This window comes from Malus sylvestris, chromosome 15, assembly GCF_916048215.2.
Source record: "Malus sylvestris chromosome 15, drMalSylv7.2, whole genome shotgun sequence".
Classification (NCBI taxonomy): Eukaryota; Viridiplantae; Streptophyta; class Magnoliopsida; order Rosales; family Rosaceae; genus Malus; species Malus sylvestris.
The window spans coordinates 52812669-52838298 of NC_062274.1; the positions used below are offsets into that span (position 1 = coordinate 52812669).

The following is a 25630-nucleotide window of genomic DNA, read 5'->3' on the forward strand; positions in this document are numbered from 1 at the left end:
TAAGAAATAGTCAGTGTTTAGTTTACGAAATAGTGATAGTACTAGCGTTCAGTTTAAGAAATAGTTAGTGTTCACTTTAAGAAGTAGTGATAGTATTAGTGTTCCGTTTAAGATATAGTTAATGTTTAGGTTTAAGAAATATTGTTCAGTTTAAGAAGTAGTCAATGTTCAATTTAAGAAATAATGTTTGGTTTAAAAAGTAGTCAATGTCCTATTTAAGAAAAATGCCAGTATTAGTCTTCATACAACCAAATAATGAAAATTTTCTTTATTTTTGATATTGTAATATTATTACTTAGTTTGTTCTAAAAAAAATTGAAAGAATATATAGTCAAATAAACAAATAAAGAAATAAAATAAATAAATAAATTGTTTATGGAGTGAGGTGAAAGGAGAGAGGAGTGGGGAGAGGAGAGGTGAAAAAAAAAAGAGAAAAAGTTGATGTGAATAGGTGAGGTGAAAGAAGAGAGAAAAATTGATGGGAATAATTGGAGAGGGGAGAGAGAGAAAGAGGTTGAAGGAAGAAGGGAGAGTGTTGTGTATGTGTGTGATGTGATGTGTGGTCCTGCCTGTTAGTATTTGTTGATTTTTTTTATGTAAAACTTTTGTCATTTTCATTAAAAGTTAAGCCCCTTTTATTAAAGTTTAAGCTATTTTATTTGTTGACTTTTTTCTTTATGTAAAACATTTGTCATTTTCATTAAAATTTGAACCCTTTTTATTAAAGTTTAATTGATTTTTATTAAATAAAGTTAGTATATGATTTTTAATTAATTAAAAATTTTGAGAAACCCTTTTCATTAAAACTCCAAAAAATAAAAGAACTTACATGTATTTATAAAGAATTAGTTACACCTCCTATGCTCTCAGTTATTTTTAAGGTTAACGAAACTTCAACTTTATTTAAGGACTTCGCTAAAAACCAATGAAAATATAATCACTTTGGTGTCGGTGGCAGCTGTCTGGTAGCATGGAAAGGCCATGCACTTAATTTTGGCAGCAACTCCAATTTGATTTCGTGTGCATCGAAAACCCTAACCTGCTTCATTTGTAAATTACCAACAAAACTCCCCAGGCGTTACTCCCAATCAACACCCAATCAGCCTCTCTCTCTCTCTCTCTCTCTCTCTCTCTCTCTCTCTCTCTCTCTATACACACACACCCACATATTCACAGATCTCCACCATCGTCTGAGCTAGGTTATATATATGCACATTGAGAAACCAGCATAAACTTGCTCGATCAGGTACACACACTACCTCGTAATTTTCAACCTTTATACAAGTTAAAGTTCAATGCCATATATAGGTATTACAGTTTCACTGCATGCTTCCGCAGCACTCCAATGATAACAAAGGACTACTTCATGAAGACAGAAAACAATAACTCATCAGATATCCAAGAATTCTTCGAAGATCAGAAGAAGAAAAATCGTGCAATAATTTCCAATGCTGCTGGTTTTGATGGTGAAAAAGGTGCAAGTACCCCAAATGACGGCCAGCAAGAAAACAGCAGCTTAAAACCATCGAATGATATGTCTTGGTTGTTCAGAAAATATCTTTTTACAAGAAGTCATAGTAATAGCACTGGTAAATCCAACACGGAAGCTGAATCTGAATCAGAAATTGTCAAAAGGCATTCATCACCCCGCCCTTCAGTACCACCTATGCTTCTTGGTAGTAATGATTTTCGAGGAGACCGGCTGTCTTTGCTAGAGCGAAAGCTTCTTCCGGGGTTGCGGTATGTTCTCCTCTACATAGTCACCGTTATCTACGAGTATTATCTTGGAGTTGCGATTTTGACACTCTCGGTTTAGCTTTTGAAGCACTCGTGCATTTAATTTGTACATTAAATTATGTTATATTAAGTATATATGGACTCGTTTGAAAGTGTTTTTGAAATGAAAAGTATTTTTGCTGAAAATGTTTCCGGAACCAAATCTTTAATTAAAATGTAAGTGAATTTTGGAAAAAGCTTCCTAGAATAAGCACATACAAGAAACACTCTAAGTGCTGTTAAAAATAAAAAACTTTTTCTCTAAAAGTATTTTTCAATCATTTTAAAAGTGCTTCCTAACAAGCCATATAGCGAGTACCAAAATGTTTACTCTTTATTTTTTGTTGTCTGCTAAATTATACAACTGAACGGTGATTGTAAATGTGAAATTAATCCTCGTGCTTTGTTGTGTATGTATATGTATAAAGATGTGGTGATCAATCCAACAAGACTTCTACAACAGAACAACTTACAATATTTTACAATGGGATTGTCCATGTCTATGATGATATTCCTGCTGATAAGGTGAGTATACAAGTTCTGACTGCCATATTAGTTTCGTGTCCTCAATTAATCTTTCTTTTTTTCTTTCCAAATTCTCAAATATTTCATAGTAAGCATAGGCCTGCATACTTTGAATGAGAATAGTAATTGATTATTAAACTAGGGCATTACGCATATGATGCATATGATGAAAGTTAATGAGGAACATACTGGAGAGGGAGAAAGCGACAGATGTGGAAGAGGAAAAATAAGAAATTGATTAATAAACTACCATCATGTCACCACCTACACTCTTGCAACCACCGCCACTGCCGGCTTAGCAACAACCACTATCACCAAGAGCCGCTCTTTAAACATGATGTCCATTTTATACATTTTGCGCATGTCAAATTTACTAAAAGCATGATAATATGCACAAGAGTTGTTAAGAATTGGAATAATATCCATATACTCAGTGATTAGTTAATGCGGTAAATCAAGAATTAAAATCACTCTAATACTCAATCCATGTAGACAAAATGTGTTTTATACAAAATGTGTTTTATATATATGCGCAAGCACTTCATACATTTCAATTTCATAATATTCACAATGTACGTACCTATTGTAGGCAAAAGAGATTCTGTGTCTTGCTAGTGAAAACTCATCGTCCAAACCTCTTATTAGAGAAAGGTTAAAGAAGGCACCACCACCTCTTAGACCGCAATTATCAGTTTCTAAACTAAGAGCAGGTTTGTTTTCTTTCATTACAAAGTTGCAAATGGTTGTAGTATGGCTTTAAGTCGTGTTTCAATTTTCCCTCTAAACATATATGTAATTTGGCTTTCAAACTTTGTAAATTTCAAATATCCCCCTATAGATAATTAAATTTTTATTAAATTTTCTCATGTGACGGAAGTTTTTTTTGGCAAAAATTTTCAATTAAGTTCCCTTATTTTTCTGCCTTTCATTCTCTAATTCGTTTCTTGCTCAAGCTTTTCAAGGGTTTTTGGGTTTGAAAGTTTTAGGATTTATTTTGACATGTGATTCAGAAACAAAATCAAAGCTCAAAAACATGATTTGTGCCATTATGAGAACAAAAGCCATAGGTTTAATCAAGTACTCCTAAGCTTTATGAAGTAAAACAATAAAATGATGATAAATTTGGTATTTGAAAAGTTAAAAATAACGTGTGAAAATTGCTTTCCTTACTAAGCGCACTAGTTATTATCGGGAAAAAGAAAAGGGCTAATTTATAGATGGGGCTGCCTGTAATTTTTTGGTATATATTGCAAATATGAAAACCTGTGGGTGCATCTTCTCCATAGATTTTACAAACTAGTTTATTACACTTGAATTATTTCAGGGGTTCCAATGGCAAGGAGACATTCCCTGCAATGTTTTCTTGAAAAGCGTCGTGGCAGGTAAAGAGTATTCTCTCATCTCTTATACTTCATGAGTTTACGTATTTTGTGTGTAGTATCTATGTGACTTCTATCCTTAATTGACACATGTTAATAAATTTAATTCTCCTTAACTTTCTACAATTAACAAATTGTGTCCACGTTCAAACTTGTAACACATCTTCCCCTTTTCCCCTCCTTTTCTTCCCCACTCACTTGTGACCCCAACTCTTCATCAAGATCGAGAAATTTTTCAAAGTTATCGGTACACAACTTAATATATTATGTGTTATAATATAAGTATAAATAAATTTTTTTTTAGTGTTCATTTATTTATATTATGACATATGATATACCGAACCGTGTTCTAGATTAGAAAGAAGAGAAAAGAGAGAGTAGGCTATATCCGAACCGAAAGGAGTCCAAAGCTCATGCTGGCGTCAACTTGGAGGAGCAAGAAAGCCTTGGTTTTTTTTTTTTTTCGGTTAAATAAAAAAATTAAATTGGCTTTCTAGGGGTATCAAAAGAAAAATTATAGAGTTAATTAATTTGTAGAATTTTCCTCATATTGGTACAAATTGAGGACAAAAGTAAACATAATATACACCCATCATTTAAGGATCATTGGCTTGATACATTTCAATTTTCTCAGATTGCACTGGTTTAATACTTTTGTATATTTGATCATTTGATAAACTATGAGGGCTTTGTGTGATTTGGAAGTAGACAAAACCTAACATGTCAACATTTAACAGTTAACCAAATGATCAATCAAACCTAAAGGTTATATTGGGGTTATTTATGTGAAAACGACATGGTCTCCAATATGAAAAAAAATTCAAACCTCATAGCCCATTTTAAGAATGACAACCAAATCTTGGGTGAAAAATGTTGTTTGTCTTTTAGAGGTTAATAGTCTTTTTTTACCCATAAAAATAATTAATACCTAATCAATTTACTTTTGTATTTACATGTATTGTGCTTTTGCAGGATCATCAACAAATATCCTTATGCCCTTCATCCTGGAAAACAAGAGGACAATGAGGCATTCATAAACAACCAGTCAAATGAAAATCATGAAATTTCTCTTTCACCTTTCCCTTCACGTTTAGGGTATTTTTATCCTAAATTATTTAACCAAGGTTGTTAAGGAGAACTTATGGTCTATAAACCTTAGGGTGCTATATATGTAATGATATGTTTACATTAAGGGATGGGTAAGAATAATTGGTTACGAACTTATCGTTTACAAGATTTGAACTTAAAATCTCTCACTTATAAGTGAAGAAGAATACATATATATCACTATATTGTAGTACTAAATGACATTATTTCATTAAGTGACTATATATAAAGTCAACTGTCATTTTTTATTATGTCTAATAAAGGTGAAGGGCTTCATTTTATTATGAAATACATTAGTACTTGAGGATTTCATACTACATGGCATTAAATGTTACACGCAATGATTTCTGCATGCTTTAGTTATAACTTATATGGCAGTTTGGTGTTTTTTCCTTTCATTTTTTAACTTCTTGTACGTAATGACTTCTGCAAATACCTAAATAAGAGGAATCCAAATTGATCTACACATCTCCAAGAGAAACGCAAACTGCTGCCCATTATATTCATAATCACAGCCGACAATTAGGTTAATTAAAGAGTCACACGTTAGTTAAAGGAGAAATTTTGCAAGAGCTTATAAAAGGTTGGGCTATTTCATATATTGTCAATTGGTTCTATGGTGGAACCTCATCTTTCTTCATGGTAATCAAGTTCTAAAATATCGATGATATCGGAAATATCGGTATTCCAAAAACACGAAAATTTAGATGGAAATATCGAGATATTATCGATATCGATAAAAATTGAATAAAAACCACGGAAATTGTAAGAAAAACTTGAAAAATTTTATTGAAACTTTGCAGGATGTTTATTTAGTCAATTATCTATTAGTTTATCACAAAAAAATTGGAAGGAAATGCATTGCATGATGTGTAATACCCTGAAAATTTAAATATATGAATTATATATTCATAATTATGCATATGTGGAGGAAATCGATTTATGATTATGAAGAATTTAATCGAGAACTTTTATAGTTTTGTTTCCGGAAATTATATTAATCAACGTATTTGTATTATTGAGCTTTTATATGATTTTTTCAAGAATTTATAATAATTTGTGTAAGTTTAGTTTTAAATTAAACTAGTTACGAGGTTTAAAGTTTGGACCTTAATTATTTAAAATACGTAGACCTTTCAAGGTCAAAATTTATATTTTTGAATAGAGCTCGACCTCACGAATGCGTAGGCGCAAACCGTTCATAAAATGGAGTTAGAACGAAGAAGTTATTAATGTTTAAAGTCGGGGATAAAATGGTAAATTTATCATTTCTAGAATGCTCAAGAGATTTGGAGCTAAATCTGGAAGGCCACGTATGTGGCCCAGATTAAAAGTAAGAAAGGTTAGGTGGTGGAGATGGAAGATAAAGGAGGGAAAGGAGGGAGAGCAGGGCCAATCAGAAAAAGGGGAGAGAAAGAGTAACCAATGAGAGAAGAGAGAAAGGAGGGGAAAGGAGGGGAAGGAAGTACACCGGATCCTTCGACCTGGTTCTATGTCAACAACCCGACCCGGTTTCCTCCACCTCATCTGGTGGCTTTTCGTCGGTTTTTCCGACAAATTATACTACCAAACCATCTTAAAAAGGTTCCATGACCTCCCCTTGACTGATTCTATCACAAATTAAATAGAAATTGGCTCTGAAAATGTGCAAAACCCCACCCGGGGGGGGGTGTGCGAGTTCATTGGTGCGATCCATCAAATCTGAAGCAAACTCTCTCAATTTCCACCACCCATATGTTCCTTAAGAACCCAAGAATAAAGCCCAAACAAGTTTTGGGGCGTCGGAGCTGCTATGGAGTCGAATCAAGAACACCCATTTCTAGGGTTCCCGGCGGATTCGAGGCAAATTGGAGAGTTTCCAAGCTAAATTGCCCTTGGTCACAGGTATGAAAGTTACTCTACGTATTGAGATCTTCATTCCTGTAATTTTTGGTAATTTTTAGAAATAGTTGAGTTTCCGGCGAGTCGGGGCGGCCGACCGCCAACCGTGGCGGCGGGTGTGGCGGTGCACGGCCAGGAAGTCGACTATTGCCCTTTATGAAAATTTCGTCATTCAACTTATGTCTTCAAGATCAAGATTGCTGTGGTTTTGAATATTATTACGATTTATATGCTGAATTAAAGGAATATTTTCGGATTTGGTTTAAATTTTGAAGTTTTGAACTACGGAAGGCTTGATCCCTGTTGAGGGTACGTAGGCAGTCTAACGAGGACATTAGATGCAGCCATAAAATAAATGTGTTTAAATATTTGAGAATTAGTATATAAGATGGAAATTGATCCAAGAGAAGAAAATAAATTAGCTATGTTTTTAGGTTGGGCCTACCATAATTATTTTTTCCGAAATATACAAATATTTCGAGAGCGGGGCGTTACATGATGGATTTAACTGATTTAAGTTGATTATATAGCGAGCTGGCAAACATTGTGAGTGTAGAAAATATGTAGTAATTAATGAAAGAATATTAAACACACCATAATCATTTATATATAATGAATTAATACAATATTTTACACTTTATACATTGCATGGTAAGATACATGAGTGACTTAATACTACATAGAGTTCCTATCAAGGTCTAAAATATCGATGATATCGGAAATATCGGTATTCCAAAAACACGGAAATTTCGATGGAAATATTGGGATAATATCGATATTTTAGACCTTGATGGTAACAGAGCAAGTTGGCTCACATGTGAAGCTTAACAACCGCACGTGTTCCATGTCACCCAATATATGTTGTCCACTTGTTTGACTTGATAATTGTCACACGTGAGAGGGCGTGTGAAAATGTGAAGGTTAAAGAGTATCATGTTGGTGAAAAAAGAAACCTTGCAAGGACTTATAAGAGATTAAGCTACTTGACATATTGCCAATTAGTTTTATGATCAACCTCAACTTTCTTTGTTCAGACATTGCTGTCGATAATGCAACCATCCGCGAGGTGAAATGAGCAAGAAGTGGCCAAAACCAACCTAAGGAAGAATTTTGTTTCCCGACCTGCGTGCGTCCAGCATGTAAATGATGGATTAGTGTTGCATAAATTTTTTTTTATGAAAGTTTCGACGTTTCATTCCTAGTCCAAAACTATGATCTACAATTGAAGACCGGCAGAACTTTGAAAAACAAAGCAAACTTATATTGCTCGTCTTTGTGGTTCTCTAAATCCACAAATAGATGATGGTAGCCTGGTATGTACCTGTATGCAAGTAAAGACTTCTCCTTAGGTTGCACATTTGCTCCACAAAAACTCCGAAACAAACCGAACAAATAGGCCAAGCAACACAACACAAAAGAATATTTATATAAGTGCAAACTCTAGCAACGATGCTTTGCATAAACAACTAGCCTTGATCCATGATTCAATTTATTAGTTTGTCTACACATTATGAATAGTTTTCTTTTCAAAGTATACTTGACTTTATATATCAAACTGGATATGAAGCTGATCAAAGTGCTATCGTACATCAATACTAGGCTAGAAATTAACTTCGTAGAATACTTAGAGCTAAAATTAGAGTGAAGGAAGTATAATTAAGAAAATTAGTAAACATTAGTATAATTAAGAAAAATTAATAAACATTCATCATCAAATTTTCAAGCTCGTCACTTTGTATAGATCGTTATTTCATCACTAACAGCATGTCGACCATATAATTTGATTTTCTTTCTATAAGTAGGCACATTTTTGAAATTCAAAGAAAGAGAGGAAGAGAATGATACATACCACATTGATGAATTATGTTAGTACCATATTATATTAGGCCTCGTTACTTGGGCTTCCAGACATTGAGCCCATGATCTATGTAAAAGGGGAGGAGCCCTTAGTCTATAAAAGGGACTCCTCACCCTCACAATCAGGAGGCTCTCACATCCCCAAACAGAGGCTCTCATATTCAGAGCTCTCATTCTCACAGAGAAGCTCTCTCAAACTCTCTCTCTGGGGGACTCCCCCTCACGCTTGTAATCCATACATTCATACAGAGAAATACAATAAACATCAGTGTGGACGTAGCCCAAACATTGGGGTGAACCACAATACATCTTGTGTTATTTACTTTCTTGCAGATTCACGGTCGGATTTACATTGTTCCAAGACCCATCCAGTTTTGTGCATCAACATTTGGCACCGTCTGTGGGAATCGACACGAAAAGCTATGTCGGTTCTCTGTCATTTTTTTCGTCTCCTCACCACAACCTCCATCGTGGATCTGCAAAAAACCCAAGAATCCAAAGCTTTCCCAGAAAACCCACAACCTCTCCATTTCTCTCATCTCACTCTCTCTCTCCTTCCTACGTCTCTCCGTCGCGATTATCGACGTTGTTCGTCGGCCATAGAGGTCTGAGAGAATGTTTGTGGATTCTTTCCTCACCATAATCTTTGTCTCATCCTACCTCTAACAAGCTATCCGAGAGAAACAAAGAAAAGAGGGACTTCCCTAAAATATATACATATATTTATGTAAAGAGAGAGAGACACAATCACACGAGCGTATGGTAATAATGTCTACATTGGATCCTCTCGATTCGAGACTCTTCTCTCTCAACAAAGCGTTCTCCAGCCCGCTAGTGGCCTTCGTTCAGATCCAGAGACCTCTCTTCTTTGGGCCAATCCAAAAAAGGTATCATCACCCGCCAAACAACTCAGCGACTCGGACTTTGTTCGTCAACTGCGCCACTAGCTGATCGTTGAAGCCATGGATCTTTCAATCATCTCTGCAGCACTGCGCCACCAGCTGACCGTTGAAGCCACAGAGATAGAGATTCGGGGAAAGGAAAGATGTCGGGTGCTTCACTTTGTTCGTCAACTCTCAAGTCCCAACAGATCAGTGGACTCGGCGGAGGTCTTAAGCTTAAAAAAACCATATGTTTCTCAACCCACTTATCTTACCTTCACGTCTTTCTTTCTGTCGGCTTGGTACCTTACAATGGCGCCAAGTCCCAGAGACCTCTAGCTTTCCCAAATCTCTGCCCGAGCTTCGACGTCGATGGTTGCCGTTGGCGACTTCGGTAATTTGGAATACGTGAGGCTCTTGGTGCTCGTATGAATCTATTTGACCGGTTTGCTAGAGTTGTCAAGTCATATGCAAATGCATTAATAAGTACCTTTGAAGATCCTATGAAAATCTTAGAGCAAAAAGTTCTTGAAATGAATGATGACTTGACAAAGATGCGTCAGGGCACACCACAAGTGTTGGCATCTCAAAAGCGGATGGAGAATAAGTACAAAGCTGCTGAACAAGCTTCTGAGGACTGGTACAGCAAAACACAATTAGCTCTTCAAAAAGGAGAGGAGGATCTTGCACGTGAGGCTCTGAAGAGGCGTAAATCTTTTGCTGATAATGCTAATACTTTGAAATCTCAACTTGATCAACAAAAAGCTGTTGTTGATAATCTTATGTCTAATACACAACTTTTAGAAAGTAAGATACAAGAAGCAAGGTCAAAAACAGATACCCTCAAAGCACGTGCTCAGTCTGCGAAGACTGCAACTAAAATGAGTGAAATGGAGTGGGAAACAAAAGAAAAAGCAGGAAGCAAAAGCAACAAAGGAAATCATTTCCAACTGCTCCACCCTATAATTGATGAACTGGCAAAGAAGATGCCTACACTTTCATCATGCATGTTCCCATTTTGAAAAACCCACCCGGAGAACATGCAAAAGTATCAAAGTATGAGAGACCATGCCTGCTGACCAAACCTGCCTCCACGTGAAGGTTTCCTCCAACAGCTGGACCGCTGAGGTTGATGTGAAGGGAGAAATCTTGTTATTGCCAAGTCCCAGCAGTCTTTTTTTAATGATGTAATTTACTTTTCTTATCTTTTGGAGACATCTGTATAAACCCACTAGAAGGTAATCATAAAGAAAGAAAGAAGGCAGCATGCCAAAAAAAAAAAAAGGCAAAATGTCGGCAAGCCCAAAATAGTGGGCTGGAATGTTATGTGGAGGGCGAATGCCCATATGCCCAAAAGAGCCAGGCCCTCTATTATCACCAACCAGGTGATCAAAAGTACGTCCAGTACTTCAAAATTATTCGGCAGCCTGCCGCTATTATCACAAACCAGATGATCAAAAGTACGTCCAGTACTCCAAAATTATTCGGCAGCCTGCCGCTATTATCACTAACTAGGTGATCAAAAATACGTCCAGTACTCCAAAAAAATCATACGTAAGCATCACTCATGTCAATCATACATAAACATTCATGAGCATCCCTCTTCACAACATTCATGAGCATCACTCATGTTAACATCCATGAGCATCACTCATGTCAATTAGCTTCGAAAGCTTCATTTACAGAGCTCTAGCTTCAAAGCTTCATTTACAAAAGCTCTAGCTTCAAAACTTCACTTTCAAAGCTTCACCTACAAAGCTTCAGTGCATGGTCTACAAAGACTGCCTCCAAACAACCGCCACTTCGGGCCATACATGGATTAAATCTGAATTCTCCAGCCAACAGACTCTATTGACTGGGGGACTACACTATGGACCATATATTGGGCTTCTACAACTAGGCTTCATGAAAAATATTTGGGGGACTTAGCCCATTATTTATGTACTGAGGAGCAAACCCTTATTCTATAAAAAGGGACTCCCTCACTTTCATTAGAGAGCACCCATTATTCATGTATTGAGGAGCGAACCCTTATTTTATAAAAGGGATTCCCTCACCTTCATTAGAGAGCATCAACTCCAGCCCATTACTTATGTATTGAGGAGCGAACCCTTATTCTATAAAAGGGACTTCCTCACCATTATTAAAGAGCATCGCCGCCTACTGAGCAACCGCCTCGCCGTGAGCATCAACTCTAGCCCATCATTTATATATTAAGGAGCGAGCCCTTATTCTATAAAAGGGACTCCCTCACCTTCAACGCCACAAGCCGAGCCAACCAAGGCAACATAAGCCACAAGCCGAGCAGCCTCGCAACATGTGCTATTTCTAGTTGAGCATCATTTCACATTGAGCACCGTCTCATATTGAGTATCAGTTCTGGACAACATCTAGTTATTTTGGCCCACACATGGACTGAATTTCAAGTCTCCAGCCAAAAGACTTTCTTGACTAAAGACTTAGGGGACTACTGTTAGTACCATATTATATTGGGCCTCGTTACTTGGGCTTTCAGACATTGAGCCCATGATATATGTAAAAGGGAATGAGCCCTTAGTCTATAAAAATGACTCATCACCCTCACAATCAGGAGGCCCTCACATCCCCAAACAGAGGCTTTCATATTCAGAGCTCTTATCCTCACAGAGAAGCTCTCTCAAACTCTCTCTTTCTCTGGGGGACTCCCCCTCACGCTTGTAATCCATACATTCATACAGAGAAATACAATCAACATCAGTGTAGACGTAGCCCAAACATTGGGGTGAACCACGATACATCTTATGTTCTTTACTTTCTTGCAGATTCACGGTCGGATTTACGTTGTTCCAAGACCCCTCTGGTTTTGTGCATCAACAAATTAAAAAAGGACGATTCCAAGCCAAAAGCTCTCTGTTTTGCAAGGGTCGGGAGATGGAACATCTATCTTATGCAACTCTACATTTGCTTTGCAAAGAGGTTGTTTCCACGATTTGGACCCGTGACCTTTCGATCACAAAAGAGCAACATTTTCATTGCGCCAAAACTTGTCCTCACGACATTGATGAATTAATATTGTTTATTTTAAGTGACTTGGTCATGCAGTTTCACCCTTATTGTCAATACATAACCATTGGAGATTACACACAATTTTAGGGAGATCAACTATTTAGATTAAACTTTGTAAATTATATGACGTGATTGTTGATTATTGAATTATTACTTATGTGTTGATTAATATGTTTATTTTCTATTAGTGACACATTTTAGAATTTGTAAATTTTATGTAAAAAATTAGTCTACTTAACATTACTCTGAGATAATTTACTTACTTTCAAAAGTTGACCACTTATATTCTGACCAACTCAAAGATGACGACTGTTTATAAACTCGAGTTAAGTTTGCTGAATATTATACATAGAAGTAGTTAGAAAATGCACACATATATTGAATAGAAAATAGCACTCGCACTATTCTTGAAGGAATCAAATTACACATGTCATTAATTTATTCTTGATCTGCTAAAATGGACAATTGTACATGTTCCTTAATCCTTACACTTCCAGGTAATTAACTACAATAAATTAAGACTTATTAACAAAGAATATTAAACTACACGGAAAACCAAAGGGCATTTGGAAGTCAAAGGAGAACAAATGATTAAACAACAAATTCAATAATTTTGTTTAGACACGCAAAAGTATGACAAAAATGACAATTTTGCGTGTCTAAATAACATTTCTCAGAATTCGATAACCAGTTATTTGCCAGGTGTAAGAGGGAATCCAATACCGTGTCTCCTGGTGGGGAAGACCACAAAGAGCAAGCTGCAAATGAGCCCTATACCAACTGGACCAATGTCCAAGACCTCCTGAGTCTGATGGTCTGGTGTGGGATAAAAGCACCCCAAAACATTCTTGTCCCTCAAAGCCACAGCACCAAACACAAACACAGACAAAACTGCATGAACCAAATCAATGAATCTTATCTTGTACTTGCTCAAATCCGGCAGCCCACCCGAAGCATCCGGGTAGTCAAACACAAACAGGCCCTTGGTGGTTGCCAACCCGTAGTAGACTTGTCCGTCCAAAGCCTTGACGCTGTCGGTGAAGGACGCGAGAAAGCACGAGAGGGCGAGGAGGAGAAGGAGGATCAAGGTCATGGGGCGTGTGGCGGCATCGCAAGAGCCGTTGCCGGTGAAGATTGGGATGAGGAGTTGGAAAGCAAGGAGGGTGCCTGTGGGGAGGAGGTTGGCTAGGTTTGCTGTGCTCGTTAGGGTTTGGGAGATGGCACGTTGGGAGAAGGTGGGTTTAGGTGGTTGGGGGCTTTTCGGGGTTTCATCAGGTTCTGTATCGGAGGAGGAGGTGGAGGTTGGTTGTGGCGCGGCAGGGGTGATGGTGGAAGTTGCTCTTGGTCTAAGAGACATGTTTGCTAGCTACAGCCTAGCTGCACTAGGGTTTAGAAGTATATATATGTATGTATATATATATTAATTGTACGACCGCGCAGAGGGAGCGATATGGTTGTAGTTGTGGTGATCTTGAGATCAATTGTTGGTGTATTTGGATGAGAGAGACTTGGCGTATAGGGATAGCTAGAATATTGATTGTTGGGATGGTTAATTAGGGGGAGTGTCATAGGACTTATATAGAGAGAGAGAGATGGTAAGAGTTAGGTTGATGGAAAATGATATGATATGATAAGAACGTAGTTGTTGCTTGTCTTGGAAGGTAGTATATCCATGGAGTTTCCTGTTAGGTCAAGCTTTTGACATCTTCAATGTTCAGGGGCTATCTCACACGTTTAAATGCGTAAAGTTATGTATCTGAATGCATAATATAATAATTTTTTTTCGATCAATATATGCACAACACAGTAATATATACGTCAAGTTTTCGATAGATTTTTCAGTGCAAGGAACGCGGTTCAGTACATAAAATATCACAATATAATTTATTGGATAATTGAAAAGAAATTTCAATCACTTATATTATGATAGTTGGTGTATTAGACGGGTTCTTGGCATACTCAAAATTTTCTTCTAATTGTCGAGTTCAAGACTTTGAGTACAATAATATGTGATGCAAAATTTAAGTGTTAATTTTCTAAGCTTAGTAGTATTTAAAATTTTGAAAATATTTGAATCACGTTGATAAATTTCGACGACTTATTTGTGCAATACAGGTCATGATTTCCAGCTTCTAAGTAAGCAAGGAACCTTCTGACGTCTATTCGCTTCTAGGTCATTAATATTTTTTTTTTCCTAGAGAGAACAATAGACTTCCATCTTAGAAAAATTAATATCACGCAAATAATAGGGAAGAATAATCGTAAAATGATAAATTTTTTTACCATAGTGTGATTTGTACTAGCACCTGCCTTTGCACGGTAATATTTCTCCCTCTTAATTATTAAATTTGGTATGGTAGTTTGTTTCTTCACAAAAATTTATAAGAACGTGTAGTTTATGGGGCATTCACATACTTAAATTGTTTTTTATTTTCGTTTTCTGGGTTTAAACACTCATTTTAATATCCACTCATAAATCCTCACTCAATTCGGTTATTTGAAGATGTCTTTGATGGTTTTTAACTGAATGTTACATTATTGTATTCCGACATACATGGAGAAAAATAGTAGCCATGTTGAATTTCGGGCTTCTACATCACTTTTGGCAGTGGATAGGGAATACCGCGTTACTTGAAAAACCCCTATATGACGGTACTGGATTAATGTTCAATCAAAAGGTGCATTGTATATGATCAACCAAAACAAAGTTATCCATGCACGCCACCAATAAAATCGAAATAAAATTTCAATTTTAGACCTTGACTCTTGAAACGGAGCAAAATTATGATGTAGAGGACCATGTCTGATTCAAAAGTGATTAGTTGAAAACGAGCTTTATGGTGCCTTGTTAAAATTTAGTTAGGTAGCAAAAGTCCAGTAGGAAAAATACTCATAATCATAAGGAAAAAGAGTACATTAAAATCAAGTGAGTATACTTCTGGATACTCCCCCTAAGTTTAATAGAACTTCCAAATGAGAACTACAAGCATTGCATATGATAGTTAGGCATACCAATTCCTCAGACAAATTTCTGGAAGATTGACTTTGGCAGTGACGTCGTGTAGAGGTCGGCAAGGTTGTCTAGGATCGGCTTGCATGACTTCAATCTCCTGATGTTTTGCTGATGTAGACACAATATGTCTTGGTGCTGACTTCGTTGATGTATCATGGCTTGGTCGGGTTAATACATGCGACATGGTCTTCATGGATCGTTGTTGGGACTCAATGATGGGTGAAAAACAACAAGTACTTCGAATATGCTCAACAAGAACTCCTAATCATGTCTCACTTGTGGCGTAGTGAAGTAAGAAGAGTCTTGGAACGATTCGAAGATTTCGCAACTAAGGTCATATTGTGGACCTCTAAGATATTGCGATATTCCTAACAGTAAAGATAGAACCATTCAGGGATTTTGCCTTGTGCAGGTTTGATAAGTAAATTGTGTCAGCATAACAACAAGGCAAGCATCATTTCGAGGATCAGGGGGGTTGAATCCGCTCAAGATGCGTTGGGATTTGCCCTCGTAGTACCTTCAGGGTTCGTCTTTAGTACCAATTCAGTGGATGCGTGTAGGCGCGGTGCTGCATCTTTACCAATAAATCAACAGTGAATGAGATGTCCTGTCTAAATACAATGAAGCACAATGTTGAACTCAGATATGGAATTTCAGATTCCATAACCTCTTCAAAGGTCTCATTTGCATATAACGTATGGACGATCAAAGGTATACTCAAAGGTGACACCTTCAGGGTGTAGTTCGACTGGTAGACGAAAATACCGTTAGAACAATGCTTCAACTTTAGGTCAAGGCATAAACTAGTTTTCCTAAGATCTTTCATCTCAAATTTCATCTTCAAGTGCAAGGTAGTTTTTTCAAGCTCTTCCGGAGTCTTAGTGAGATTTATGTCAACAACATAAACTGTAACTCTAGCAATTCGAAATAAGACTTCATAGTTTAACACGCAATGGCATAATTTATATCCCTGATTGGTCAAATAATCACTTAGACAGGTATACCACTTCCGTCGGATTTTTCAATCCATAAGTGAATGCTTCAAAACGAGTTAAGAGAGTGTTCCGTGGTTTGGAACTATTTGAATCAGTACATGTAATTCTTCAGGAACTTACATATAAATCTTTGTATCTATATCCCCATGGAGAAACACTAACCACATTTCATAATGCTGCTATCAATCACATGACGTTTGAGAGAAACTTTATGCCGTAAGGCATGCATCATTTCACACTATTTCATTCATCTCATAACGCTTCATTTCCCACTTGCAACACAACAGGGTTACCTTAGGCAGTGTAGGAATGATAGGTCCAAAACACACTTTAGTAAGGAATTTGACCTGGATTGTAATTTCAGTTGTCCAATCAGTTATACGTTGTCACTTAATCAATAAAACATGGTTCGATATCATCGCTTTTCATTTATGTCAGTAGCTACCATATAAGTGAAAATATCATCGATGGTAATCTCATTTCAATTCCATTGTCTCATCCAAACTAGTATACTGGACCAAGAACTTCAAGTCTCGGGAGTAATCCAGATTAATCTCATGAGATGGAAATGATTTGAGACAATGATAAAGTATAGATTCATTGTTGTGCCATGTTTTCCTCTTCTAGGGAAGTAAATCCTACAAACCGAGTGATATGTCATGTTCCAGGCCAAGACAGATTGATTGGCTATCCGCTGGTGTACTGGACCATCCAACAGGGGTATCTAAACCGTCTAACAGAGGCAGCACACCCTCTAGGGATGTTGACTCGACATCTGTTAAGTACGTCTATCATTACAGGCATGTTTGCAGCAACATTCTGAAAGCTAGAATTCATCGCACTTGCTTATCACACTTGTGCGGTACGGGGATCGAGATGAGACAAAGTGGGCAATGTCCATGCAAATTCGAGTCGTTCTCCAATAACGTTGACGTTCTTATCTCCCCTTAACTGTGGGAAAACTGTCTCATTAAAGTGACAACCTATAAATGAACGGTAAAGAGATCACATGCAAGGGCTCTAAGATAGCTAGTGTGAAGGAGAATCATAATCGACAAAGATTCACATCCTTCTTTGAAGACCCATATTTGTACATTACGGCAGCGCAACTTGGTACATGGAATGCACACCCAAATGCGTAAATACGAAAATCATTAGGTTCATATCCAATAACCAACTGTAACGTCAAATAGGTTGTGTAACATCCCACATCGCCCAGGGGAGTGGATCATGTAAGCCTTATATGTATGCCTTATATGTATGTTCTCATCTCTACCTAGCACGATGCCTTTTAGGAGCTCACTGGCTTTGGGTTCCGTAGGAACTCTGAAGTTAAGCGAGTTCGCTTGAGAGCAATCTCATGATAGGTGATCTATTGGGAAGTTCTCGTGTGAGTTCCCATAAACAAAATCGTGAGGGTGTGGTCAGGACCCAAAGCGGACAATATCGTGCTATGGTGGAGTCGAGCCCATGATGTGGTGTGGACCTGGGCCGGGATGTGACAATTTGGTCTCATAGCCAATCCTTGGCTGGAAGTATGCCGACGAGGACGTCGGGCCCCTGAAGGGGTGGATTGTAACATCCCACATCGTCAGGGGAGTGGATCATGTAAGCTTTATATGCATATTCTCATCTCTACCTAACACGAAGCCTTTTGAGAGCTCATTGGTTTTGGGTTCTGTAGGAACTCCGAAGTTAAGCAAGTTCGCTCGAGAGCAATCCTAGGATGGGTGACCCACTAGGAAGTTCTCGTGTGAGTTCCTAGAAACAAAATCATGAGAGCGTGGTCGGGGCCCAAAGCAGACAATATTGTGCTACGGTAGAGTCGAGCCTGATTTATGGTGGGGGCCTGGGTAGGGATGTGACAGGTTGGGTGGTAATGGGCCTCAAGGCGGACCAACATAACTGCGTACAAGATTGCATAGCCCTAGGCAGAAACCGAAAACTTGGTACGTTTACCAAAATTTGAGCGATCATTTACATTGCCCTTTATGATCGCTAGGTAAGGCTATTTGGGGTGAACATGAGAATTTGATGTTCAATTATAAATCCAAAATACATGCAATACTTTATCGAAAATCGTCGACATAAACTCTCTGGCATTATCCAGTCTCCCGAACTTTATGGGATAAGTAGGGTGGTGAACCCCTAATCGGCCAGGAGGTTTAGTAGCAATGTGTGTGGACAAACATGTGACCAGTTTATCGATTCATCAATCAAAACCATAAGTATTTTTATGGTACACATTTTGGTTAGATTAGTCCACATATATTCCCTTAAATCCACTGTGAAAAGAGAGTCGTTTAGTATCTTTACTAGGGATGATATAAAAATCAAATTTCCCAAACGACCAGGCTTTGGCAAGTGTTCTTGTAGGCATAAGAATCTTACTTCGGGTAAGGAGATGCGTCGTAGCATCGTTGGTTGACCTAAGTGTTCCAAATGGTCGTGCCAAGACAAGTAAACTACTCGAATCACCCGGCTCTAAGCCAGCCACTTGTGGCATGTACCCTAGTTATGAGACAACCCATTAGCCCCAAATCAAAGCTTCAAGCTCATTTTTAGAAGTGGTACAAAGATATTTCACTCTTTTGCTTCGGTGGTTTCATTCATGATCATTGTCCTCTCGAATATCCTTAAAAACTCAACGACAAGAAGAATTTAAGGTCCCTTAAATGGTGATGTAGTACATTCATACAACGATGAGCGTGCCAATGCTCTTAATTAGGTTGGATAGACCTACAGTCGTTGTTAGAGATGTGATTTAGGTGTAAAGTTAACGTGTGTAGTATCACATTTATCCAGAAACCTAACTTCCCCACATTCCTACCTAATCACGCTTCGAGCATGATGCCACACCTTGGCAAGTCATGATTCTACCACACGCTTCGAGCATGCCCTTTAATGCATCCATGTCGAAGTAGGGCATCACCGTTAGGTAGGCTTTGACCGAACTGGGTTAAGCTATTCGGTAGACTCCAGCAGAACCGGGTCCATGCCTTTCTCTCACATTTGTGGTAATAATCAGATCCGAGAATTTGGTAAACTTCTGCTTTCTACATTGTTGTTTCAAGAGCGAGTTAGAAACATGGAAGGATGAGAAAAGTATTCTTCAGTCAAAATTCGATCGGATTTATAAACTTCATAACTGTACTCATTCATAGACATAATCATGTTGTGCTTCAGGCAATGTCTTGTATCCCACATAAAGTGGTTTATATTAAAAACATCCAAATAAGGGAAATCGAACTTGTGATGGTTCGACAATCCATCAAATTGGAGGGAACAAGATTGTGATTGGTGCTATGGGAATGAATCATCCATAAGCATCAAAGTTAGAATATTAGAGTTCTAAGACATGGCTTTCATGAAAAACATCGGGTTTTCATGAGTGTATTGTTTTATGAAAACTTTAGGTTTCAAAGGCACTAAATTTGAAACTACAGATTCAATTTAGTTTATGAACGTTTAGTTCATAAAAGAGAGGTTCATGCAAGAACACATAATGCAATATGCTGATTTAAGTGTAGTAAATTTGAGTTTCTTCGGGAACTCAAGTGTGAGAGCTTCATTACTATGAAAGTATGTCAACGGTTCAAAGTATAAAAATAAATTATTGAATCGTTAATGTCCAAAAGTGATCTTCATGTCAATAATTTTGGATTAATTATCAGATTTGTTTGTACCATACTTAGGGCCTCCGTATTTAGACCTCGTATAAATACTCGGGGGACTCAAAGGTAATCATGTAATAAATGAAGGGATAAATATATAATAAGTGAGGAGCCCTTATTCTATAAAAGGACTTCTCACTCTCCTCATTAAGGGGAGGTCAAGTTTTAGGCCATGGGAAGAAGACACACAGAAAATAGGCCAGAGAGCACATTGCATCTAGCCTTCTTGTATATTCACCATTCAGAGTGAAACAATATCAACATCAGTGTGGACGTAGCCCAAACATTGGGGTGAACCACGATACATCTTGTGTTCTTTACTTTTTTGCAGATTCACTATCAGATTTACGTTGTTCCAAACCCTTCCGGTTTTGTGCATCAACAAGATTAATGGACTACAAGTCACTTTTAATTAATTCAATAGATTGAGACCAAATGTCACAGCCCGTCCCGGGATTCTTTATATCGGGGACGTAAAATGACGGAATTACCCTTGATGGGTATGAAGGTATGTGTGTGTGTGTGATATATTATTTGGACTAAATACACATATTTCATAAGCTTTTGGAAAATAATTTAAGTTGGATTAAAATTGGTTTGTAATTTATGTGGTTAGGGAGTTAGAAAAAGAAATGGATGGTGATGGATTGAGATGGACCACACACATAGACACGGTCAACCCTTTCTCTCTCTCTCCCCCGTGTTCTCTCCCTCTCCTCTCTGTTTCAGTCACTCTCTCCTTCTCGAAACCGTACGGACGAGACCAAATACCCTCGAACTTTCACGGATCGACGCCAAAAAGGTAAGGTTCTTCCTCATTTCGACCTCCTCAGTCGTTTGGTACTAGTTTTAGAACGAGAAACCTTCGAAATCACGTGAAACCCGAACCCCATTTTTATGTCACTGTTCATGCATTCATGATATGTTGATTTTCAGGGAATTCTAAGCTTATAGTGAGCTTAGTGAGGTCCTAAGGAAGCTCGGAGTGTTTCGTTTGAAGGATTTGGACGTCGGGATCATTGAGTTCGAAATTGGCCGGTTTCTTGGAATTTCTCCGATGAGATTTCATAGTTTTTAGAGCCTTAAAGTAGTGTAACGTGAAACTACATGCTTAGGGCTTCATTTTGATATAAAATACGAAGAAAATGGTTGAGAAATGACGGAGAATAAGGAGATTGAAAAATCTCCAGTTTTCTGGCCACCGGAAAAACCAGTCCGGCGAGCCCGAGGTAAGAGACGCACGTGGGGGGTGCGTGGACCCGTGTCTGTCCAGGCACATGGGGGCTCGTGCAGCCTCAGAAAAAATTTCTAAAAATTTATCGACGTCCGTGACGTCAAGTAGGTCAATGTGGTATATTCATATACCCAATTTGAGCATCGTATGAGAAGTTATTACGAATTGTCGGTTATGTGCTTTAATTAACGTTTTAATAGTTGTTTCGCATATAGGTGACACCTATCTCAAGGACGAGCGCATCCAGGGACGTCATGGGGGTTATGACCCATCGACTTACCAGTGAGTGGGCAGTATTTCTGTTTATACCTATATACTATTGATATTTTTCCCAGAAATTGAGTTTAAATGAAAGTATGTTTTAAAATGCCATGCATGCATATTGTGAATTATATGAATTGATATTTGATGCATATATATGTGTGAATTAGTGTTGTGGATGCACATGTGAGTTTTATGTTATTCATGTGAATTATTGATGATGTGAATTGTGTTGAGAGCTCATAACCTGCACCCCTGGTGTTAGTGCTTATAGTATTCACTGCACTGCATGCTCACCTTGGATCCAAGTAGGTGCATGTCGTACATACCATGAGAGGGTTCTGACATGCTAGTTGTACAGATCACTAGAGGTGGTTCCGACTGGTAGGTGACCTTAGATTATGCGCGCAGATGATTGATGAGAGAAGCACTAGAGCGTATTATTTCACCATTCTTGTCGTACAGACTACTTCAGGTAGTTCCGACTTATGTGCAGAGTAGCACCGTACAGGTCATCGTGGTGACTCCGGCTGGATTGGATATTGAGCTATAGAATTAACCGTACAGGACCAACTGCAGGGTCTCCGGTTGTTTCCTTATATCGCCTATTATATTGATGCATCCATATTCTGTCATTGACATTATTGCATGGCATACTTGCTGGATTTTGGTAAAGATTAATGTTTTGAGAGATTTGATCAAATATTATGCTATTATGTTATTTTCTGGGAAAGTATACAGGTTTTACGGCGAGGGGTTAGAAATGTTTTAAATGAAATGTTTTGGAAAAACTTTGGTTTTACTGACCCACTCAATTTTGTTTTGCGCCCCTCCAGGTTCTAGTTAGCAGCGTTGGTGGCCCACGAGGATCCCCACAGTGTACTGACAGACTACATAAATGTAGGACTCACCTGCGGGTGTTGTAATCTAGTTATGTTCCTACTTGACTGCACCTAGTTCTTAGGCTCTGAATATGTGTGTTTCACACTTAAACTCACTCTAGCATGCTAGTTGGATATTACTGCTAGTAGTTGGTTTTTATTCCTTCGTATTTCTCATATCTTTTGCTTTCGCATCGCACTTTTGGTTACGTCATGCTCACGTGACGGCCAGCACGCCTTGATTCTTGGATCGAGGCGTGTCACCAAACGGGGTCGATCGTAGAAGCAAAAATAATGCTAAAATAATAGCATTGGGTTGAAAATACCATAGCTCAAAATTTGGGTTGAGTGCCATAAGCATTGGGCACGGGTGTGGCTGCAATAGCAGCCAATGGGGTGGCTTCAGGCCACGAGCCGAGTGACAGGAGCCAGCAGCCAAGGCCATAGCGCCGGGGTAGGCCCAGATGTGAAATCCCATCCTCAAAATTTCACTATTCATTATGTATCTCGTTATTACAAACGACTGAGTACATGCGTAATGAAAATTGGAACTTGGAACTAGAAAGATTTTACAAAACAAGTATCAATCATTTTATTCATAGTAGAGGGAAAAGATAATATCACTAAATATAAAATATTATTGATAGAATAAAATAATAATAAATTTAAAAAGAGAGGAAGTGGGGAGAACCATCGAGAAAAGGGAAAAAATGAGAAAAGGAGGAAAAAGTAGGAAAGCTGAACAGAGAGGGGAATCCTCCTCCTTGTGAAGGAACAAGTTATAGCAGAGCACCTCCGTTCCTTTTTCTGAGTAATAGAGATAGGAAATCTGCTTCATGCCTCCTTGTCTGCAATCAGATTAGAAGAAAGGGATTGAGGTTGATCCAAACCATCGGGCAAAAGCGCGATTTCATTTGCCAAACCTATGGCATGCTAATTATCAGTAAAGATTCTCATATTTTCTTTAGTTTTTCCATAGCTACTTTATATTACGTTTGTAGAACTCATCAGGTCATCTTCTGGTGGTTTATATACATATGTATATCCGCAAAGATGCACGACTTTTAGACTTTAATTGGAGATCAGTTCGATTGCACATGTGATAAGAGTGAAGGTATATGACTGTTTATACTAAATATTGCTTCTGATCTTTGATATAGCTTTATATAGTAGTGGACTCGAGTAGGTTGTTAACATATATTTTGTCTCTTACTACTTTTATGCAGTATTAGATTATATGCCCTGGACAAACCAATGCTCTCTCAACTTTACAGATGCCTATTTTAACATATGAAACAATTGGACATCTTGGGTATAAATGTTTAAAAGGCATATATGGTAATTGTCCTATGTATGAAATATCTATTAAGGTCTCCATTTGTTTAACATTATCAAACCTGTTGCACATGTTTGTAGTTGGAACAATTATATATGTATAAAACCTGAAAGGGATGGAATTGTTTCTTATTAAGGATACTCTGTGTGTGTGTGTGTGTATATGTATGTATTTATTTTCTATTGAACTTACTTGTATCACTGGAATTCATATTATGCCTTGCCATAACTGAAGGCATGATTCAGTGAACTATGAATGGCTTGATCCCTTTAGGGTACGTAGGCAGTCTAACGAGGAGGTTAGATGCAGTCATAAAGTATATGAAAATTACTATGCGAACTGATGCTTGAGTTATGCTTTGTACATATCCCAGAGGTGAGGTATGTTAGATATATGGATACTTAGTGACGTCACGTGTCGATCCTGGACATATGTTGGGATCGGGGCCTGACACCAGAGGCTTACGGGTGCGAGGAAACCCCAGCCACAACTGGGTTTTTGGTTTGGGTCGAATGCGAGCACAGGTCAAGCCCAGCGAAATGCTGGCCTTCGGGTTTATGCGTGCAATGACTAAGCCCAGCCGCATGGGCTGCCTGACTGAGGCGCGGGCTGTGGTAATGGCAGAGCCCAGTAGTAAACTGTTGGCATGGGCCGTGGTGAAAAGGGACCAGCCCAGCATGCGTTGGTATGGGTTGGGGCTGTAAGACCGTGGTAAAGAAACCAAACCAAGCACAGGACCTGGTTGTCCACATTATGCAGTGAAGCCCAAAGGCTTCGGCAAAGGTCCGAGACGTCAAACGATGTCGTGTCAATGAGGGTTTCCACACGGCTAGGCTTCATGCCAGCATGGTGGTCCTTGTGGTGGTGCCACGACGGTGGTGCCACAAAGTCCCAATATCCCTTTTTTTTTTAAATTGTTAGGGTTCTACAAACCTTAGATTTGCTTCTAATTTATGAATATACTTTGACTCACAATTCCACATAGCAATTTAATTGCGTAATGCATGAAACAAATATATAAAACATATACAATATATATATATATATATATATATATATATATATATATCGGAAGGTAAATATAAATGTATGGGTTCATGCATCATGAGAAATGTTTTCATGCTTCATGGTCGTTTCAAATATCTTCCCTTATTTTAAGCTACCTGATTGGCAGAAAACTACAAAAACCTTTGAATTTGTAGAAGATCCTTCTCAGAAAGCCGGAATTGCATCTCTAATGCGTTGTATCACGTTCAACACAGAAAAATTAAATCGAATCAATAGCATGTAGATCAATTCAATAAAATAATAGATTAATCATAAAAAGAATGATTAAAAACGTAATCTCCCCTGATTGAAGAATAAATTCTCTTGTTAGCGCAGCGTCAAGATCGTGCTAATAATGTGTTTTAGGCATAATTTATTGAACGATTACGAAGCCCATAGAGAGAGAGAGAAGGAGAGAGAAAGGTGCGGCACAGAGAGAAAAAAGAGAGATGTGTAATTGTGAGGTGTGTTATATTACACCCCATTGTGCCTTAATTTATAGTAGTAGGGAAGGTTAATTCCTTACCCTTTTAGGATTACAACTCTTAATAGGTAATCAACTCCAAATAGAAATATAAGAGATATTCCTATATACACTAGGATTTACACAATCACATTCCTAATCTAATAGGACTCAACAGAGATAAGTTTCTAACAAACACATGCAAGATCAATTGCTAATTCTTTAATTTGCTAATTGAGTTGCTACCTTAGTTGGAGTTACGTTTTTTCTATGTG

General features: G+C 37.9%; 3 protein-coding genes and 1 long non-coding RNA gene across 4 annotated transcripts; 3 read left to right on the top strand and 1 right to left on the bottom strand.

Moving 5' to 3' along the window:
* The first annotated feature begins 1100 nt into the window (after positions 1-1100).
* LOC126605822 (uncharacterized) lies at positions 1101-4900 on the top strand. The gene is made up of 6 exons (XM_050273271.1): positions 1101-1246; positions 1339-1740; positions 2205-2301; positions 2891-3011; positions 3626-3683; positions 4653-4900. The coding sequence occupies exons 2-6, from the start codon at positions 1346-1348 to the stop codon at positions 4810-4812; spliced, it is 831 nt and encodes a 276-aa protein (XP_050129228.1). The 5' UTR covers positions 1101-1246; positions 1339-1345; the 3' UTR covers positions 4813-4900.
* Positions 4901-9806: 4906 nt separating this feature from the next.
* Positions 9807-10443, top strand: LOC126605825 (membrane-associated 30 kDa protein, chloroplastic-like). Its single transcript, XM_050273273.1, has one exon. It carries the CDS (start codon positions 9835-9837, stop codon positions 10426-10428), a length of 594 nt encoding a protein of 197 aa, XP_050129230.1. The 5' UTR covers positions 9807-9834; the 3' UTR covers positions 10429-10443.
* Positions 10444-12829: 2386 nt separating this feature from the next.
* On the bottom strand, positions 12830-14019 carry LOC126605824 (protein DMP3-like). Its single transcript, XM_050273272.1, has one exon. The coding sequence runs from the start codon at positions 13806-13808 to the stop codon at positions 13143-13145; it is 666 nt and encodes a 221-aa protein (XP_050129229.1). The 5' UTR covers positions 13809-14019; the 3' UTR covers positions 12830-13142.
* Positions 14020-23076: 9057 nt separating this feature from the next.
* On the top strand, positions 23077-23984 carry LOC126605151 (uncharacterized). Its single transcript, XR_007616851.1, has 2 exons — positions 23077-23452; positions 23736-23984. It is a non-coding gene; the product is annotated as an uncharacterized LOC126605151 (long non-coding RNA).
* Positions 23985-25630: the final 1646 nt, after the last annotated feature.

Coding starts and splice junctions, on each gene's coding strand:
- LOC126605822 (XM_050273271.1), top strand. CDS start 1,346: ATGATAACAAAGGACTACTTCATGAAGACAGAAAACAATAACTCATCA. Junction 1,741..2,204: donor AAGCTTCTTCCGGGGTTGCG/GTATGTTCTCCT, acceptor ATATGTATAAAG/ATGTGGTGATCAATCCAACA. Junction 3,684..4,652: donor CTTGAAAAGCGTCGTGGCAG/GTAAAGAGTATT, acceptor GTGCTTTTGCAG/GATCATCAACAAATATCCTT.
- LOC126605825 (XM_050273273.1), top strand. CDS start 9,835: ATGAATCTATTTGACCGGTTTGCTAGAGTTGTCAAGTCATATGCAAAT.
- LOC126605824 (XM_050273272.1), bottom strand. CDS start 13,808: ATGTCTCTTAGACCAAGAGCAACTTCCACCATCACCCCTGCCGCGCCA.